The sequence below is a fragment of the Arctopsyche grandis genome, chromosome 13 (genome assembly GCF_051622035.1).
Source record: "Arctopsyche grandis isolate Sample6627 chromosome 13, ASM5162203v2, whole genome shotgun sequence".
Taxonomy (NCBI): domain Eukaryota; kingdom Metazoa; phylum Arthropoda; class Insecta; order Trichoptera; family Hydropsychidae; genus Arctopsyche; species Arctopsyche grandis.
The window spans coordinates 10,177,655-10,197,841 of record NC_135367.1 but is presented as its reverse complement, the minus strand read 5'-3'; the positions used below and the strand labels follow the sequence as shown (position 1 = coordinate 10,197,841).

The following is a 20,187-nucleotide window of genomic DNA, read 5'->3' as shown; positions in this document are numbered from 1 at the left end:
GTTAGGTTGGGCTAGGTTTGGTGAGGTTACCACATTTTGTGTATATTTTTGCAATGTCGAATTCGTTGATTTCGGTGATGGTTAGGTTAGGTTGGGTTAGGTTTGGTGAGGCTAGCGAGTTTTTTGTATATTTTTGCAATGTCGAATTCTTTGATTTCGGTGATAGTTAGGTTAGGTTGGGTTAGTTTTGGTGAGGTAACCACCTTTTGTGTATATTTTTGCAATGTCGAATTCTTTGATTTCGGTGATGGATAGGTTAGGTTGGGTTAGGTTTGGTGAGATTAGCGAGTTTTTGTATATTTTTGCAATGTCAAATTCTTTTATTTAGGTGATGCTTAGGTTTAGTTGGGTTAGGTTTGGGGCGGTTAGCACGATTTGTTAATAACTTACAATCTCGAATTCTTTGATTTCGGTGATGGTTAGGTTAGGTTGGGTTGGGTTTGGCGAGACTAGCGAGTTTTTTGTGTATTTTTGCAATGTCAAATTCTTTGATTTCGGTGATGGTTAGGCTAGGTTGGGTTAGGTTTGGTGCGGTTAGCACGATTTGTGAATAACTTACAATCTCGAATTCTTTGATTTCGGTGATGGTTAGGTTAGGTTGGGTTAGGTTTAGTGAGGGTAGCGAGTTCTTTGTATATTTTTGCAATGTCGAATTATTTGATATTGTTGATGGTTAGGTCAGGTTGGGTTAGGTTTGGTGAGGTTAGCGAGTTTTTTGTATATTTTTGCAATGTCGAATTCTTTGATTTCGGTGATACTTAGGTTAGGTTGGGTTAGGTTTGGTGAGGTTAGCACCTTTTGTGTATATTTTTGCAATATCGAATTCTTTGATTTCGGAGATGGTTAGGTTAGGTTGGGTTAGGTTTGGTGCGGTTGGCACGTTTAGTGAATAACTTACAATCCCGAATTCTTTGATTCCGGTGATATTTTGGTTAGGTTGGGCTAGGTTTGGTGAGGTTACCACATTTTGTGTATATTTTTGCAATGTCGAATTCGTTGATTTCGGTGATGGTTAGGTTAGGTTGGGTTAGGTTTGGTGAGGCTAGCGAGTTTTTTGTATATTTTTGCAATGTCGAATTCTTTGATTTCGGTGATAGTTAGGTTAGGTTGGGTTAGTTTTGGTGAGGTAACCACCTTTTGTGTATATTTTTGCAATGTCGAATTCTTTGATTTCGGTGATGGATAGGTTAGGTTGGGTTAGGTTTGGTGAGATTAGCGAGTTTTTGTATATTTTTGCAATGTCAAATTCTTTTATTTAGGTGATGGTTAGGTTTAGTTGGGTTAGGTTTGGGGCGGTTAGCACGATTTGTGAATAACTTACAATCTCGAATTCTTTGATTTCGGTGATGGTTAGGTTAGGTTGGGTTGGGTTTGGCGAGACTAGCGAGTTTTTTGTGTATTTTTGCAATGTCAAATTCTTTGATTTCGGTGATGGTTAGGCTAGGTTGGGTTAGGTTTGGTGCGGTTAGCACGATTTGTGAATAACTTACAATCTCGAATTCTTTGATTTCGGTGATGGTTAGGTTAGGTTGGGTTAGGTTTAGTGAGGGTAGCGAGTTCTTTGTATATTTTTGCAATGTCGAATTATTTGATATTGTTGATGGTTAGGTCAGGTTGGGTTAGGTTTGGTGAGGTTAGCGAGTTTTTTGTATATTTTTGCAATGTCGAATTCTTTGATTTCGGTGATACTTAGGTTAGGTTGGGTTAGGTTTGGTGAGGTTAGCACCTTTTGTGTATATTTTTGCAATGTCGAATTCTTTGATTTCGGAGATGGTTAGGTTAGGTTGGGTTAGTTTTGGTGAGGTAACCACCTTTTGTGTATATTTTTGCAATGTCGAATTCTTTGATTTCGGTGATGGATAGGTTAGGTTGGGTTAGGTTTGGGGAGATTAGCGAGTTTTTGTATATTTTTGCAATGTCAAATTCTTTTATTTAGGTGATGGTAAGGTTTAGTTGGGTAAGGTTTGGGGCGGTTAGCACGATTTGTGAATAACTTACAATCTCGAATTCTTTGATTTCGGTGATGGTTAGGTTAGGTTGGGTTAGGTTTAGTGAGGGTAGCGAGTTCTTTGTATATTTTTGCAATGTCGAATTATTTGATATTGTTGATGGTTAGGTCAGGTTGGGTTAGGTTTGGTGAGGTTAGCGAGTTTTTTGTATATTTTTGCAATGTCGAATTCTTTGATTTCGGTGATACTTAGGTTAGGTTGGGTTAGGTTTGGTGAGGTTAGCACCTTTTGTGTATATTTTTGCAATGTCGAATTCTTTGATTTCGGAGATGGTTAGGTTAGGTTGGGTTAGGTTTGGTGCGGTTAGCACGTTTAGTGAATAACTTACAATCTCGAATTCTTTGATTTCGGTGATATTTTGGTTAGGTTGGGCTAGGTTTGGTGAGGTTACCACATTTTGTGTATATTTTTGCAATGTCGAATTCGTTGATTTCGGTGATGGTTAGGTTAGGTTGGGTTAGGTTTGGTGAGGCTAGCGAGTTTTTTGTATATTTTTGCAATGTCGAATTCTTTGATTTCGGTGATGTTTAGGTTAGGTTGGGTTAGGTTTGGTGCGGTTAGCACGTTTAGTGAATAACTTACAATCTCGAATTCTTTGATTTCGGTTATAGTTAGGTTGGGTTGGGTTAGGTCTGGTGAGGGTAGCGAGTTTTTTGTATATTTTTGCAAATGTCGAATTCTTTGATTTCGGTGATGGTTAGGTTAGGTTGGGTTAGGTTTGGTGCGGTTAGCACGATTTATGAATAACTTACAATCTCGAATTCTTTGATTTCGGTGATGGTTAGGTTAGGTTGGGTTAGGTTTAGTGAGGGTAGCGAGTTCTTTGTATATTTTTGCAATGTCGAATTCTTTGATTTCGGTGATGGTTAGGTTAGGTTGGGTTAGGTTTAGTGAGGGTAGCGAGTTCTTTGTATATTTTTGCAATGTCGAATTCTTTGATTTCGGTGATGGTTAGGTTAGGTTGGGCTAGGTTTGGTGAGGCTTTTTAGTTTTGTGTAAATCTTTCTTACAGGAATTCTTTGATTCCGGTCTTGGTAAGGTTAGGTTGGGTTAGGTTTGGTGCGGTTAGCACGTTTAGTGAATAACTTACAATCTCGAATTCTTTGATTTCGGTTATAGTTAGGTTAGGTTGGGTTAGGTTTGGTGACGGTAGCGAGTTTTTTGTATATTTTTGCAAATGTCGAATTCTTTGATTTCGGTGATGGTTAGGTTAGGTTGGGTTAGTTTTGGTGAGGTAACCACCTTTTGTGTATATTTTTGCAATGTCGAATTCTTTTATTTAGGTGATGGTTAGGTTTAGTTGGGTTAGGTTTGGGGCGGTTAGCACGATTTGTGAATAACTTACAATCTCGAATTCTTTGATTTCGGTGATGGTTAGGTTAGGTTGGGTTAGGTTTAGTGAGGGTAGCGAGTTCTTTGTATATTTTTGCAATGTCGAATTCTTTGATTTCGGTGATGGTTAGGTTAGGTTGGGCTAGGTTTGGTGAGGCTTTTTAGTTTTGTGTAAATCTTTCTTACAGGAATTCTTTGATTCCGGTCTTGGTAAGGTTAGGTTGGGTTAGGTTTGGTGAGGTTAGCGAGTTTTGTGAATAACTTACAATCTCGATTTCTTTGTTTTCGGTGATGGTTAGGTTAGGTTGTGTTAGGTTTGGTGAGGCTAGCGAGTTTTTTGTATATTTTTGCAATGTCGAATTCTTTGATTTCGGTGATAGTTAGGTTAGGTTGGGTTAGTTTTGGTGAGGTAACCACCTTTTGTGTATATTTTTGCAATGTCGAATTCTTTGATTTCGGTGATGGATAGGTTAGTTTGGGTTAGGTTTGGTGAGATTAGCGAGTTTTTGTATATTTTTGCAATGTCAAATTCTTTTATTTAGGTGATGGTTAGGTTTAGTTGGGTTAGGTTTAGGGCGGTTAGCACGATTTGTGAATAACTTACAATCTCGAATTCTTTGATTTCGGTGATGGTTAGGTTAGGTTGGGTTGGGTTTGGCGAGACTAGCGAGTTTTTTGTGTATTTTTGCAATGTCAAATTCTTTGATTTCGGTAATGGTTAGGCTAGGTTGGGTTAGGTTTGGTGCGGTTAGCACGATTTGTGAATAACTAACAATCTCGAATTCTTTGATTTCGGTGATGGTTAGGTTAGGTTGGGTTAGGTTTAGTGAGGGTAGCGAGGTCTTTGTATATTTTTGCAATGTCGAATTATTTGATATTGTTGATGGTTAGGTCAGGTTGGGTTAGGTTTGGTGAGGTAAGCGAGTTTTTTGTATATTTTTGCAATGTCGAATTCTTTGATTTCGGTGATACTTAGGTTAGGTTGGGTTAGGTTTGGTGAGGTTAGCACCTTTTGTGTATATTTTTGCAATATCGAATTCTTTGATTTCGGAGATGGTTAGGTTAGGTTGGGTTAGGTTTGGTGCGGTTGGCACGTTTATTGAATAACTTACAATCCCGAATTCTTTGATTCCGGTGATATTTTGGTTAGGTTGGGCTAGGTTTGGTGAGGTTACCACATTTTGTGTATATTTTTGCAATGTCGAATTCGTTGATTTCGGTGATGGTTAGGTTAGGTTGGGTTAGGTTTGGTGAGGCTAGCGAGTTTTTTGTATATTTTTGCAATGTCGAATTCTTTGATTTCGGTGATAGTTAGGTTAGGTTGGGTTAGTTTTGGTGAGGTAACCACCTTTTGTGTATATTTTTGCAATGTCGAATTCTTTGATTTCGGTGACGGATAGGTTAGGTTGGGTTAGGTTTGGTGAGATTAGCGAGTTTTTGTATATTTTTGCAATGTCAGATTCTTTTATTTAGGTGATGGTTAGGTTTAGTTGGGTTAGGTTTGGGGCGGTTAGCACGATTTGTGAATAACTTACAATCTCGAATTCTTTGATTTCGGTGATGGTTAGGTTAGGTTGGGTTGGGTTTGGCGAGACTAGCGAGTTTTTTGTGTATTTTTGCAATGTCAAATTCTTTGATTTCGGTGATGGTTAGGCTAGGTTGGGTTAGGTTTGGTGCGGTTAGCACGATTTGTGAATAACTTACAATCTCGAATTCTTTGATTTCGGTGATGGTTAGGTTAGGTTGGGTTAGGTTTAGTGAGGGTAGCGAGTTCTTTGTATATTTTTGCAATGTCGAATTATTTGATATTGTTGATGGTTAGGTCAGGTTGGGTTAGGTTTGGTGAGGTTAGCGAGTTTTTTGTATATTTTTGCAATGTCGAATTCTTTGATTTCGGTGATACTTAGGTTAGGTTGGGTTAGGTTTGGTGAGGTTAGCACCTTTTGTGTATATTTTTGCAATGTCGAATTCTTTGATTTCGGAGATGGTTAGGTTAGGTTGGGTTAGGTTTGGTGCGGTTAGCACGTTTAGTGAATAACTTACAATCTCGAATTCTTTGATTTCGGTGATATTTTGGTTAGGTTGGGCTAGGTTTGGTGAGGTTACCACATTTTGTGTATATTTTTGCAATGTCGAATTCGTTGATTTCGGTGATGGTTAGGTTAGGTTGGGTTAGGTTTGGTGAGGCTAGCGAGTTTTTTGTATATTTTTGCAATGTCGAATTCTTTGATTTCGGTGATGTTTAGGTTAGGTTGGGTTAGGTTTGGTGCGGTTAGCACGTTTAGTGAATAACTTACAATCTCGAATTCTTTGATTTCGGTTATAGTTAGGTAGGGTTGGGTTAGGTCTGGTGAGGGTAGCGAGTTTTTTGTATATTTTTGCAAATGTCGAATTCTTTGATTTCGGTGATGGTTAGGTTAGGTTGGGTTAGGTTTGGTGCGGTTAGCACGATTTGTGAATAACTTACAATCTCGAATTCTTTGATTTCGGTGATGGTTAGGTTAGGTTGGGTTAGGTTTAGTGAGGGTAGCGAGTTCTTTGTATATTTTTGCAATGTCGAATTCTTTGATTTCGGTGATGGTTAGGTTAGGTTGGGTTAGGTTTAGTGAGGGTAGCGAGTTCTTTGTATATTTTTGCAATGTCGAATTCTTTGATTTCGGTGATGGTTAGGTTAGGTTGGGCTAGGTTTGGTGAGGCTTTTTAGTTTTGTGTAAATCTTTCTTACAGGAATTCTTTCATTCCGGTCTTGGTAAGGTTAGGTTGGGTTAGGTTTGGTGCGGTTAGCACGTTTAGTGAATAACTTACAATCTCGAATTCTTTGATTTCGGTTATAGTTAGGTTAGGTTGGGTTAGGTTTGGTGAGGTTAGCGAGTTTTTTGTATATTTTTGCAATGTCGAATTCTTTGATTTCGGTGATACTTAGGTTAGGTTGGGTTAGGTTTGGTGAGGTTAGCACCTTTTGTGTATATTTTTGCAATATCGAATTCTTTGATTTCGGAGATGGTTAGGTTAGGTTGGGTTAGGTTTGGTGCGGTTGGCACGTTTAGTGAATAACTTACAATCCCGAATTCTTTGATTCCGGTGATATTTTGGTTAGGTTGGGCTAGGTTTGGTGAGGTTACCACATTTTGTGTATATTTTTGCAATGTCGAATTCTTTGATTTCGGTGATGGTTAGGTTAGGTTGGGCTAGGTTTGGTGAGGCTTTTTAGTTTTGTGTAAATCTTTCTTACAGGAATTCTTTGATTCCGGTCTTGGTAAGGTTAGGTTGGGTTAGGTTTGGTGAGGTTAGCGAGTTTTGTGAATAACTTACAATCTCGATTTCTTTGATTTCGGTGATGGTTAGGTTAGGTTGTGTTAGGTTTGGTGAGGCTAGCGAGTTTTTTGTATATTTTTGCAATGTCGAATTCTTTGATTTCGGTGATAGTTAGGTTAGGTTGGGTTAGTTTTGGTGAGGTAACCACCTTTTGTGTATATTTTTGCAATGTCGAATTCTTTGATTTCGGTGATGGATAGGTTAGTTTGGGTTAGGTTTGGTGAGATTAGCGAGTTTTTGTATATTTTTGCAATGTCAAATTCTTTTATTTAGGTGATGGTTAGGTTTAGTTGGGTTAGGTTTAGGGCGGTTAGCACGATTTGTGAATAACTTACAATCTCGAATTCTTTGATTTCGGTGATGGTTAGGTTAGGTTGGGTTGGGTTTGGCGAGACTAGCGAGTTTTTTGTGTATTTTTGCAATGTCAAATTCTTTGATTTCGGTGATGGTTAGGCTAGGTTGGGTTAGGTTTGGTGCGGTTAGCACGATTTGTGAATAACTAACCATCTCGAATTCTTTGATTTCGGTGATGGTTAGGTTAGGTTGGGTTAGGTTTAGTGAGGGTAGCGAGGTCTTTGTATATTTTTGCAATGTCGAATTATTTGATATTGTTGATGGTTAGGTCAGGTTGGGTTAGGTTTGGTGAGGTTAGCGAGTTTTTTGTATATTTTTGCAATGTCGAATTCTTTGATTTCGGTGATACTTAGGTTAGGTTGGGTTAGGTTTGGTGAGGTTAGCACCTTTTGTGTATATTTTTGCAATATCGAATTCTTTGATTTCGGAGATGGTTAGGTTAGGTTGGGTTAGGTTTGGTGCGGTTGGCACGTTTAGTGAATAACTTACAATCCCGAATTCTTTGATTCCGGTGATATTTTGGTTAGGTTGGGCTAGGTTTGGTGAGGTTACCACATTTTGTGTATATTTTTGCAATGTCGAATTCGTTGATTTCGGTGATGGTTAGGTTAGGTTGGGTTAGGTTTGGTGAGGCTAGCGAGTTTTTTGTATATTTTTGCAATGTCGAATTCTTTGATTTCGGTGATAGTTAGGTTAGGTTGGGTTAGTTTTGGTGAGGTAACCACCTTTTGTGTATATTTTTGCAATGTCGAATTCTTTGATTTCGGTGATGGATAGGTTAGGTTGGGTTAGGTTTGGTGAGATTAGCGAGTTTTTGTATATTTTTGCAATGTCAAATTCTTTTATTTAGGTGATGGTTAGGTTTAGTTGGGTTAGGTTTGGGGCGGTTAGCACGATTTGTTAATAACTTACAATCTCGAATTCTTTGATTTCGGTGATGGTTAGGTTAGGTTGGGTTGGGTTTGGCGAGACTAGCGAGTTTTTTGTGTATTTTTGCAATGTCAAATTCTTTGATTTCGGTGATGGTTAGGCTAGGTTGGGTTAGGTTTGGTGCGGTTAGCACGATTTGTGAATAACTTACAATCTCGAATTCTTTGATTTCGGTGATGGTTAGGTTAGGTTGGGTTAGGTTTAGTGAGGGTAGCGAGTTCTTTGTATATTTTTGCAATGTCGAATTATTTGATATTGTTGATGGTTAGGTCAGGTTGGGTTAGGTTTGGTGAGGTTAGCGAGTTTTTTGTATATTTTTGCAATGTCGAATTCTTTGATTTCGGTGATACTTAGGTTAGGTTGGGTTAGGTTTGGTGAGGTTAGCACCTTTTGTGTATATTTTTGCAATATCGAATTCTTTGATTTCGGAGATGGTTAGGTTAGGTTGGGTTAGGTTTGGTGCGGTTGGCACGTTTAGTGAATAACTTACAATCCCGAATTCTTTGATTCCGGTGATATTTTGGTTAGGTTGGGCTAGGTTTGGTGAGGTTACCACATTTTGTGTATATTTTTGCAATGTCGAATTCGTTGATTTCGGTGATGGTTAGGTTAGGTTGGGTTAGGTTTGGTGAGGCTAGCGAGTTTTTTGTATATTTTTGCAATGTCGAATTCTTTGATTTCGGTGATAGTTAGGTTAGGTTGGGTTAGTTTTGGTGAGGTAACCACCTTTTGTGTATATTTTTGCAATGTCGAATTCTTTGATTTCGGTGATGGATAGGTTAGGTTGGGTTAGGTTTGGTGAGATTAGCGAGTTTTTGTATATTTTTGCAATGTCAAATTCTTTTATTTAGGTGATGGTTAGGTTTAGTTGGGTTATGTTTGGGGCGGTTAGCACGATTTGTGAATAACTTACAATCTCGAATTCTTTGATTTCGGTGATGGTTAGGTTAGGTTGGGTTGGGTTTGGCGAGACTAGCGAGTTTTTTGTGTATTTTTGCAATGTCAAATTCTTTGATTTCGGTGATGGTTAGGCTAGGTTGGGTTAGGTTTGGTGCGGTTAGCACGATTTGTGAATAACTTACAATCTCGAATTCTTTGATTTCGGTGATGGTTAGGTTAGGTTGGGTTAGGTTTAGTGAGGGTAGCGAGTTCTTTGTATATTTTTGCAATGTCGAATTATTTGATATTGTTGATGGTTAGGTCAGGTTGGGTTAGGTTTGGTGAGGTTAGCGAGTTTTTTGTATATTTTTGCAATGTCGAATTCTTTGATTTCGGTGATACTTAGGTTAGGTTGGGTTAGGTTTGGTGAGGTTAGCACCTTTTGTGTATATTTTTGCAATGTCGAATTCTTTGATTTCGGAGATGGTTAGGTTAGGTTGGGTAAGGTTTGGTGCGGTTAGCACGTTTAGTGAATAACTTACAATCTCGAATTCTTTGATTTCGGTGATATTTTGGTTAGGTTGGGCTAGGTTTGGTGAGGTTACCACATTTTGTGTATATTTTTGCAATGTCGAATTCGTTGATTTCGGTGATGGTTAGGTTAGGTTGGGTTAGGTTTGGTGAGGCTAGCGAGTTTTTTGTATATTTTTGCAATGTCGAATTCTTTGATTTCGGTGATGTTTAGGTTAGGTTGGGTTAGGTTTGGTGCGGTTAGCACGTTTAGTGAATAACTTACAATCTCGAATTCTTTGATTTCGGTTATAGTTAGGTTGGGTTGGGTTAGGTCTGGTGAGGGTAGCGAGTTTTTTGTATATTTTTGCAAATGTAGAATTCTTTGATTTCGGTGATGGTTAGGTTAGGTTGGGTTAGGTTTAGTGAGGGTAGCGAGTTCTTTGTATATTTTTGCAATGTCGAATTCTTTGATTTCGGTGATGGTTAGGTTAGGTTGGGTTAGGTTTAGTGAGGGTAGCGAGTTCTTTGTATATTTTTGCAATGTCGAATTCTTTGATTTCGGTGATGGTTAGGTTAGGTTGGGCTAGGTTTGGTGAGGCTTTTTAGTTTTGTGTAAATCTTTCTTACAGGAATTCTTTGATTCCGGTCTTGGTAAGGTTAGGTTGGGTTAGGTTTGGTGCGGTTAGCACGTTTAGTGAATAACTTACAATCTCGAATTCTTTGATTTCGGTTATAGTTAGGTTAGGTTGGGTTAGGTTTGGTGACGGTAGCGAGTTTTTTGTATATTTTTGCAAATGTCGAATTCTTTGATTTCGGTGATGGTTAGGTTAGGTTGGGTTAGTTTTGGTGAGGTAACCACCTTTTGTGTATATTTTTGCAATGTCAAATTCTTTGATTTCGGTGATGGTTAGGCTAGGTTGGGTTAGGTTTGGTGCGGTTAGCTCGATTTGTGAATAACTTACAATCTCGAATTCTTTGATTTCGGTGATGGTTAGGTTAGGTTGGGTTAGGTTTAGTGAGGGTAGCGAGGTCTTTGTATATTTTTGCAATGTCGAATTATTTGATATTGTTGATGGTTAGGTCAGGTTGGGTTAGGTTTGGTGAGGTTAGCGAGTTTTTTGTATATTTTTGCAATGTCGAATTCTTTGATTTCGGTGATACTTAGGTTAGGTTGGGTTAGGTTTGGTGAGGTTAGCACCTTTTGTGTATATTTTTGCAATGTCGAATTCTTTGATTTCGGAGATGGTTAGGTTAGGTTGGGTTAGGTTTGGTGCGGTTAGCACGTTTAGTGAATAACTTACAATCTCGAATTCTTTGATTCCGGTGATATTTTGGTTAGGTTGGGCTAGGTTTGGTGAGGTTACCACATTTTGTGTATATTTTTGCAATGTCGAATTCGTTGATTTCGGTGATGGTTAGGTTAGGTTGGGTTAGGTTTGGTGAGGCTAGCGAGTTTTTTGTATATTTTTGCAATGTCGAATTCTTTGATTTCGGTGATGTTTAGGTTAGGTTGGGTTAGGTTTGGTGCGGTTAGCACGTTTAGTGAATAACTTACAATCTCGAATTCTTTGATTTCGGTTATAGTTAGGTTGGGTTGGGTTAGGTCTGGTGAGGGTAGCGAGTTTTTTGTATATTTTTGCAAATGTCGAATTCTTTGATTTCGGTGATGGTTAGGTTAGGTTGGGTTAGGTTTAGTGAGGGTAGCGAGTTCTTTGTATATTTTTGCAATGTCGAATTCTTTGATTTCGGTGATGGTTAGGTTAGGTTGGGTTAGGTTTAGTGAGGGTAGCGAGTTCTTTGTATATTTTTGCAATGTCGAATTCTTTGATTTCGGTGATGGTTAGGTTAGGTTGGGCTAGGTTTGGTGAGGCTTTTTAGTTTTGTGTAAATCTTTCTTACAGGAATTCTTTGATTCCGGTCTTGGTAAGGTTAGGTTGGGTTAGGTTTGGTGCGGTTAGCACGTTTAGTGAATAACTTACAATCTCGAATTCTTTGATTTCGGTTATAGTTAGGTTAGGTTGGGTTAGGTTTGGTGACGGTAGCGAGTTTTTTGTATATTTTTGCAAATGTCGAATTCTTTGATTTCGGTGATGGTTAGGTTAGGTTGGGTTAGTTTTGGTGAGGTAACCACCTTTTGTGTATATTTTTGCAATGTCAAATTCTTTGATTTCGGTGATGGTTAGGCTAGGTTGGGTTAGGTTTGGTGCGGTTAGCTCGATTTGTGAATAACTTTCAATCTCGAATTCTTTGATTTCGGTGATGGTTAGGTTAGGTTGGGTTAGGTTTAGTGAGGGTAGCGAGGTCTTTGTATATTTTTGCAATGTCGAATTATTTGATATTGTTGATGGTTAGGTCAGGTTGGGTTAGGTTTGGTGAGGTTAGCGAGTTTTTTGTATATTTTTGCAATGTCGAATTCTTTGATTTCGGTGATAGTTAGGTTAGGTTGGGTTAGGTTTGGTGAGATTAGCACCTTTTGTGTATATTTTTGCAATGTCGAATTCTTTGATTTCGGTGATGTTTAGGTTAGGTTGGGTTTGGTTTGGTGCGGTTAGCACGTTTAGTGAATAACTTACAATCTCGAATTCTTTGATTTCGGTTATAGTTAGGTTAGGTTGGGTTAGGTTTGGTGAGGGTAGCGAGTTTTTTGTATATTTTTGCAAATGTCGAATTCTTTGATTTCGGTGATGGTTAGGTTAGGTTGGGTTAGGTTTGGTGCGGTTAGCACGATTTGTGAATAACTTACAATCTCGAATTCTTTGATTTCGGTGATGGTTAGGTTAGGTTGGGTTAGGTTTAGTGAGGGTAGCGAGTTCTTTGTATATTTTTGCAATGTCGAATTCTTTGATTTCGGTGATGGTTAGGTTAGGTTGGGCTAGGTTTGGTGAGGCTTTTTAGTTTTGTGTAAATCTTACTTACAGGAATTCTTTCATTCCGGTCTTGGTAAGGTTAGGTTGGGTTAGGTTTGGTGAGGTTAGCGAGTTTTGTGAATAACTTACAATCTCGATTTCTTTGATTTCGGTGATGGTAACCACCTTTTGTGTATATTTTTGCAATGTCGAATTCTTTGATTTCGGTGATGGATAGGTTAGGTTGGGTTAGGTTTGGTGAGATTAGCGAGTTTTTGTATATTTTTGCAATGTCAAATTCTTTTATTTAGGTGATGGTTAGGTTAGGTTGGGTTAGGTTTAGTGAGGGTAGCGAGCTCTTTGTATATTTTTGCAATGTCGAATTCTTTGATTTCGGTGATGGTTAGGTTAGGTTGGGTTAGGTTTGGTGAGATTAGCGAGTTTTTTGTATATTTTTGCAATGTCGAATTCTTTGATTTCGGTGATGGTTAGGTTAGGTTGGGTTAGGTTTGTTGCGGTTAGCACGATTTGTGAATAACTTACAATCTCGAATTCTTTGATTTCGGTGATGGTTAGGTTAGGTTGGGTTAGGTTTAGTGAGGGTAGCGAGTTCTTTGTATATTTTTGCAATGTCGAAGTTCGTATACGGGTAGTATTCTTTGGTACATTATATGGACGTATTCATACTCCATTCGCGCATGCGCGTCCATATAGAATGTACCAAAGAATACATCCGCACTTGCACGACACCTGCAGGATACGGGTCGTGCTGGATAAGTATGAACAGACCTTTAAGCGGAAGTGAGATGGCCGCGTCTAATGGTCCGTACGCACCAAACCAACGACGATTTTGGGCCAACTTTCAAAACCGGTAGCGTACAAAATATCGAAATAAAAATTAAATTAAAAAAATTGAAATTAAATATCAAAATTAAGCTAACGAGCGAGATTGAGCTAAAATTAGATCATCGTTGATGTTTTGAATTACAACAATGTTTTGAATTACGACGATGCGCATTACAACCAGAGAAATATTATAATTACGAGTGAAAAAAACCTTGTTATTGTTTCTTTTAAGTCGTCACGATAACTACTGTGTTTCCCCCTTCGGAAATATTTAACCAACGACGATTTTGGGCCAACTTTTAAAACCAGTAGCGTACAAAATATCGAAATAAAAATTAAATAAAAAAATTGAAATTAAATGTCAAAATTAAGTTAACGAGCGAGATTGAGCTAAAATTAGATCATCGTTGATGTTTTGAATTACAACAATGTTTTGAATTACAGCGATGCGCATTACAACCAGAGAAATATTATAATTACGAGCGAAAAAAACCTTGTTGTTGTTTCTTATAAGTAGAGGTAGTCACAGTGCTATCCATTGTTCGGCAAACCTTTAACAATGCATTTACAACCTTTGAACAATACACGGCCCCCTCAGGCTCCGGTGACTACTTATAAGTCATCACGTCGATGAAATATTTAACAAAAAAAATGTCGGTGATTTGTCAAAGGGTTTTTTTTTCTTTCGTCGAAATAAAATTAATAATCACACATTATCCGATAAATTTTACCTCTCAGATAAATTTATCCGATAAATGTATTTAATAATATTATTTCCCGACAAGACGATGGATTTTACTAACCTCTTTTTTTATCGAATGGGAGCGAATTCATGAATATACAAATACAATCTCAAATCAACTCATACCGTATAATTGTTTTTCGCTCGTAAGCAGAGAAATGATATACTGTGATTGTGTATATACTTTTCTGTGTTATTATATATACTTTACTGTTCTACTCTCTATTTTTACTTTATCTATGTACGTAGTAACAATAGATGAAGTTTCGTGATCATGTGAAAATTCGAACTCGAGATTTTGACTAATTCACACTCAGAATCCATTACTGATCACGTTTTCATGATCTAGAAAAAATGTGTGTGTGTCTGTCTATTTTGAGGATTTTTTTAACACCGTTAATCCTATCGAACTGAAACTTAGTATCGGTTACTGAAATTCTTATCGACACGACGTAAAATTTTTTCAAATTTTTAAATTGATCGGAAATGGTACCTCCATTTATACATATGTAAGTGGCTTCTTTTTTTTAAGTTTTTGAATTCAATTATCTCCCAATCGAATCGGACTGAAATCTTTTTAAATGTGATAGAAATAATAATTTTTATAACCTTATATTTTTTTAATATTTTTATTTGACCGGAAGTTATACTTTTAGTTTAGAGAATCGAGGTTTTTTATGTTTTTCTCAGAAACCTTTTAGTTTACTGAACTGAAATTTAATATCTAGAAGTTTAAGCGTAATTAAAAGTTATATATAAAATCAGGTAACCATCCCTCAACCGGAAGTGGCAGTTTACTCTTGTTCGATTTTTCTTCCACTATTTTTTTTGACCCCTTAAACATGTGTATTCACAAAAAAAATTCAAGTATAATTATTGTATCAATGTGATGAAAATAAAAAATATCACTAAATTTAATAAACCGGAAGTGGGATTTTTTCCTCTTAGAAAGGTGAAAAATGTTGTCGCCTGGATTCTGTCCACACTCCTGAACATATGAAGCTGAAAATTTATATTTGTATTCTTTATGTACTAACTTAGAGCTGCTAATGTTTTGGTCAGAATTTGTAAACCGGAAGTAGTATTTTTTTTAAAAACAATATTTCATTATTTTTTCATTATTTTATTTTGACCTTTTAAATTATTTATATTTTCTTGATATTTAATGTGTATAATACTGATAGTGATTTTAAGTAATGAAAAAAAATTGAACAAAATCCGACAACCGGTAGTAGATCTCTTGTCTTGTGCAAGTATCCCTACATGTGTCTGTACGGTTCAATATAGAATTTTGTTTTGTGACTTTCTTATATTCCTCAAATACATAGATAAAGTCATGGGTTGGTCACATCCGAATTTTTTTTATTTTTTATTTTTTCCATGTACTAAAACACCACCAATTGCGCATCACAGTAAAGTATATATTTAATTTGTATTTTTTATGTGTCGGATTCCAAAGCGACGGCTTTTCACGGTATAAGTCTATAAATAATATAATATCTTCGTTTGTCCACTCTCTATTTTTTTTTGATTAGAACTTTCTCCATGTCGTACTAAAAATTTGCGTAGCAAAACACGTGTATCTTCAACACTCACAATATTGAAACTAATAATCTTGACTTCATCCTTCCGAACGCTTTGTAAGCCAAAAAAAAAACAACCGGATGTGAAAGATAAAAAAAAATATCATTTCGACGAGAGAAACAATTGAAGACATTATCCGGTAAAATTTACCTCTGAAATGATTTAATTAATTGATTTATTTCGACGAGAGAAACAGTTGAAGATAAAAAAATTTCGTTTGATAAACCGACAACGTTTCGGGTTGAAACCATCACTCGGTCACCCATACTAACACATGATATATTCTCAGTAACTGCGCATTACGGGGAAGTAAAAATAATAATTCTTTGATTTTTTTTTCGATCTTAGTGCGTATCTACGTAAGTCAAAACATCTTCGACAAACAAAAGTCGAGGATTACCTGTATGTGATTGTTGACGATCTAATTTTAGGTCAATCTCGAAAATTTATTTAAATTGGGCATGTTCTGTTTTAACTTTCAATATTTTATTTTAATTTTAATATATTGATTATAATTTTATTTTGATATTTGAATTTAATTTTAATATAATAATATTTTTAATTTTGATATTTAATTTCAATTTTTAAATTTAATTTTTATTTCGATATTTTGTACGCTACTGGTTTTATCCTGCTGGTTAAATCGTTGGACCAAAATCGTCGTTGGTTTGGTCCGTACGCAGCATAATGCGGCCAGTACAAAAAACATCGGCCACCTTTCGTAGGTCGTAAAGTAAGGCCACGAAAGTCGACCATAAGGAAATCGGTCGGAACACCCCTTTTTAAATAGTGAATCACGCTTGAAGTATTTTTTTTACACAGTGAGCCATTCTCAATAATGGCGTTTTATGCATGACGTCTATAGCGGTCATCCGCGGGCAAAGGGTTAATAGATAAGACTTGGTGAACTAAAAGATCTGTACCTATTGTTTAAGTGCATATGTGTGTAGGGATTCATGTAGGGCTTAGGGCCAATGAAAGGCACGACAACGTTTATTCGACTTTATTGTTTCCGATATACATACATATAACAGGCTCGACCCACGGATACCGGGCGAGTGCCTTTTCAAACTCCTATCCTATTTCTGAACACAGAATATATAGGATTCACTTTGTGATGCGACATGTGGTACAGGTTGATAATGATACTCGTTTGGCGCTTTATAGCGAGCCGCCATAAATTTCTCGATGCGACAAAACGAATTGTCGATTATAATTATGTTATACATAAATATATAATAAAAAATGTTCTTCTTCTTTTTTGTTGCTATAATGTCATTAATTATAACGCATACTTTTTAGTATTATGTTTCCATGTGTACTGGAAAGTAATATTTATAACTAGATAATTTAAATAGATAACATATGAGTGAAGTTCGCATTTACAAATAAATGTTTCTACACGTATATCGCGTTGATGAGGTTTGAGTGACTTTTCATATGTTTCAAAAGCGTACATCTGAAGCTAAATGATTTTAAGCAGATTTCGCACTGGTGAGGTTTATATCCAGTGTGAGTTGTCATGTGTGACGATAGCTTCGGGCTATGATTAAATGAATTTGAACATATTTTGCATTGGTGAGATTTCTCCTCGGTGTGCGTCCTCGACTGTTTCAAAAGGCCACATTTAAGACTAAACGATTTTAAGCATATATCACATTGGTCTGATTTTTCCTCAGTGTGAGTTCTCATGTGTATCTGAAGGGTAGATTTAAGCCCATATGATTTATAACAAATTTCACAGTGATAAGGGTTTTCCTCAGTGTGGGTTTTCATATGGTTCATAAGGACGACTTTTAGGAAAAATGATTTTGAACAAACTTTGCACTGGTGAGATTTTTCCCCAATGTGAGTTCTCAAGTGTGTCATTAGGTTATAATTTGGACTAAATGATTTTAGGCAAATATCACATTTGTGAGGTTTTTCCCCAGAGTGAGTCTTCAAGTGCGTCACAAGGTTATATTTAAGAATAAATGATTTTAAGCAGATATCGCATTGGTAAGGTTTTTTTCCAGTGTGACTTTTTATGTGCACTAACAAATGAGACCTATGATTAAACGATTTCAAACAGATTTCACATTCGTAAGGTTTTTCCCCAGTGTGAGTTCTCAAATGTGTCTCCAGTTTAGATTTATGTTTAAATGATTTTAAACACACGTCACATTTATATATTTGATCTTCAGTTGAAATATCAATATTTTTTCCTTCATGTATCTGTAAAATAAAACGAAAATTATGCAGTTTTATTATAATATATTTCGCACTACTGAAACGTAACCTTACCAGTTCAATTTCATCTACAATTGAGCATTTGTTCTGTTTTAAGTTTTCTGATTTCCGTCCATTGTTTTCATCATTATAGGGAGAATCATAGATATTCGGTTCAGCATCAAATTCATTTTGCCATAATAGATCATCCAGTAAAATTTCTTCAATTTTGATATCCAAACACTGAGTTAATCTCAATTTCGCCATTTCATCGCTTTGAATGCAAATGTTTTTAAAATTGCTTAGCAAATTAATGTTGTTATCACATGAAATACATATCATATCTGGCAGCTTGTCGCCTTTTTTAACCTGAAAATGATTTAATGATTGAGGAATAAAATAACGAGTCATGTCAATAGCAGCTATTAGGAGGGAGGGAAAGTGACCTTGCATATCACTTGTTAAGGGTTTAATTTATCAACTCCATTGACCTTCAACCCTCCCTCACCGACGTGGGGTATGCGAGTGCCACCCCATTTTTACGTTTTTCGTAATAACTATGTGGTTTTCAAAGCTATACACCCTATATATTTCTTGTATTTCTAGAATGAACTACAAGAATTTTTTTTTAATAGATTTTGTATGATTTAGAACGTGAAGAAATACATTTATACATTTCTACGTTCCAAAGTATGATTTATAGGCGGTAGCGATAAGTCATGTTTTTGAGTGTTCGCTTGCATATTCTTGTTGTTTGATGAATCGATACTAGAGAAAGAGACATCTATATTTTTGGAGTGCGAGAGCGTATGAGTCATCCAGTTGCCTGTTGGCCTTACCCGTATGCGGACGCATGTTGATGCTTGTCGTTATTTTTTAATACAAAAATAGTCAAAAACATGCTATACGACTAAATCTTTTTTAAGTTGATGAATAAAATGATTATTAAGATACATATTGAACCCATTTGTATTGATAAAAGCTGTATTTTGATCAAAAAATACTGGGGTCTTACTTGACCCCGGTTCGGGAGACTCGTCCAATCTCGACGCTCCGTCCTTCAAAGGTTGAAACGGCTTAAATAAAAAATATTAATCAGAAAAATCCTGACCAGAAAAAATTGTATCTAATCCACAAGACGAATCAATAAAATCATCATGAAAGAATATTTTATAATATAATATATTTTTTACCACAAAATATTTAAACTAAAACATCAGCATCACACAGTGTGGAAATGGTGAAACGTTACGCGAAACTGAAGTGAGATAATCATTTACTTATCAACTCCCTATTAATATTTCCATATGACATTAGCGCTGGGTAATTTCGAGCAGACTTATAAACAGAGAAAGAAAAGGCATCTTCGGAAATCCGAAGATGCCAGTGCATTTTTCTCGCACATTGATTATGATATTGTCAAAGACCTGTTTTTGTTTTACATAATAAACAACATTGATAACTGAAACTGTAACCGAAACCGACCTGAAGCTGACAGCAGGTTGAAATGCGTTGCACCAAAGGTTCAGGATTATCAAAGATAGACACAGAAGATATGGCTGATGTTGAGCAGAGACATAGTCGACACGTCATCATCCGTTTCTCCATGCCAATTTCATTCGATACCAAAACGAAATCAAAGCACAGGAAATGCTTATACTAAAATATAATATGTATACAAAGATCTGTCAAAATAATGGACTACGAAGTTTGCATTACAGCCATGATCTAACTGCTTGATTTAATAATCATATATTTTTATTCCAGACGATAGGACAGCGAAATCCTTATCGTCCACATTAACAAATATATATATATATATATATATATATATATATATATATATATATATATATATATATATATATATATATATATATATATATATATATATATATATATATATATAAATATATAATAAATATAATACTAAAATAAAATATATAAAAAAATTATGGTGAAGCAGTTCTATCCAGGCGCGGCTCGTGCATATGAACTGCGGCGCTGCAGCACCCCCAGAAAAATTCCAAAAAAATAGCGTTTACAACTTGTATTTAGATATATTTGACATACTCATTAATAATGATTATATCAAATATCTAACCATTCTTATTTCAATTATATTCACAAGTTGTAAATGTATACAAATGTGATTTTTTTGTATTTTTTCTGGGGGTGCTGCAGCGCCGCAGTTCCTATGCACGAACCGCGCCTGATTCTATCTATCAAAAATATATTGATGAATAGAAATGGGTAACGACAACAGTAAGAAGACGATTTTTCCGAAAAGAGCATTAGATGTCCATTGTCATAATTGTACCTTACAAAAATCTCGTCCAGATTTTTATGGGGTAATGGAAGATTTCTATGGTGGGTTGTTCTCTTTTTGAAAACGGGACATTTTGACGTCCTGGAGCTATGCTTGGGGCTTGGGTATGGGCTACTTAAAAACGGGATGGTCTCGTTCAAAACGGGACGTATGGTCACGTTAATTATACTGCATATTATGTGTACTGTGTTACTGTAGCATAACACGAGTAAGCTTCTAGAAGATTTTTAGCAACACCGAAAAAAAAGGGTAATATTTGAGATGTTGGAGTCTCGTCGTCATAATTAACGCACAAAGCTT

General features: G+C 36.2%; 2 protein-coding genes across 2 annotated transcripts in view; one reads left to right on the top strand and one right to left on the bottom strand.

Moving 5' to 3' along the window:
* Window positions 1–16,530, top strand: part of LOC143921588 (uncharacterized) — a 57,130-nt gene extending 40,600 nt beyond the window's left edge. The window contains exon 2 of the mRNA XM_077444939.1: window positions 16,486–16,530. Within this exon, the coding sequence (XP_077301065.1) occupies window positions 16,486–16,530 (45 nt within the window). The remainder of the gene's footprint in view (window positions 1–16,485) is intronic.
* LOC143921106 (uncharacterized) lies at window positions 16,339–19,263 on the bottom strand. The gene is made up of 3 exons (XM_077444234.1): window positions 19,044–19,263; window positions 17,634–17,927; window positions 16,339–17,564 (listed from the first exon to the last, which is right to left on the bottom strand). The coding sequence occupies exons 1-3, from the start codon at window positions 19,164–19,166 to the stop codon at window positions 16,749–16,751; spliced, it is 1,233 nt and encodes a 410-aa protein (XP_077300360.1). The 5' UTR covers window positions 19,167–19,263; the 3' UTR covers window positions 16,339–16,748.
* Between the last annotated feature and the right edge of the window lie 924 nt (window positions 19,264–20,187).

What these genes read in the sequence shown, in the direction of transcription:
- LOC143921106 (XM_077444234.1), bottom strand. Translation starts at nt 19,166, where the DNA reads ATGGAGAAACGGATGATGACGTGTCGACTATGTCTCTGCTCAACATCA. An exon ending in CAACCTGCTGTCAGCTTCAG is followed by an intron (nt 17,928 to 19,043) that starts GTCGGTTTCGGT and finishes AATCATTTTCAG; the next exon opens with GTTAAAAAAGGCGACAAGCT. An exon ending in TTGTAGATGAAATTGAACTG is followed by an intron (nt 17,565 to 17,633) that starts GTAAGGTTACGT and finishes TTTATTTTACAG; the next exon opens with ATACATGAAGGAAAAAATAT.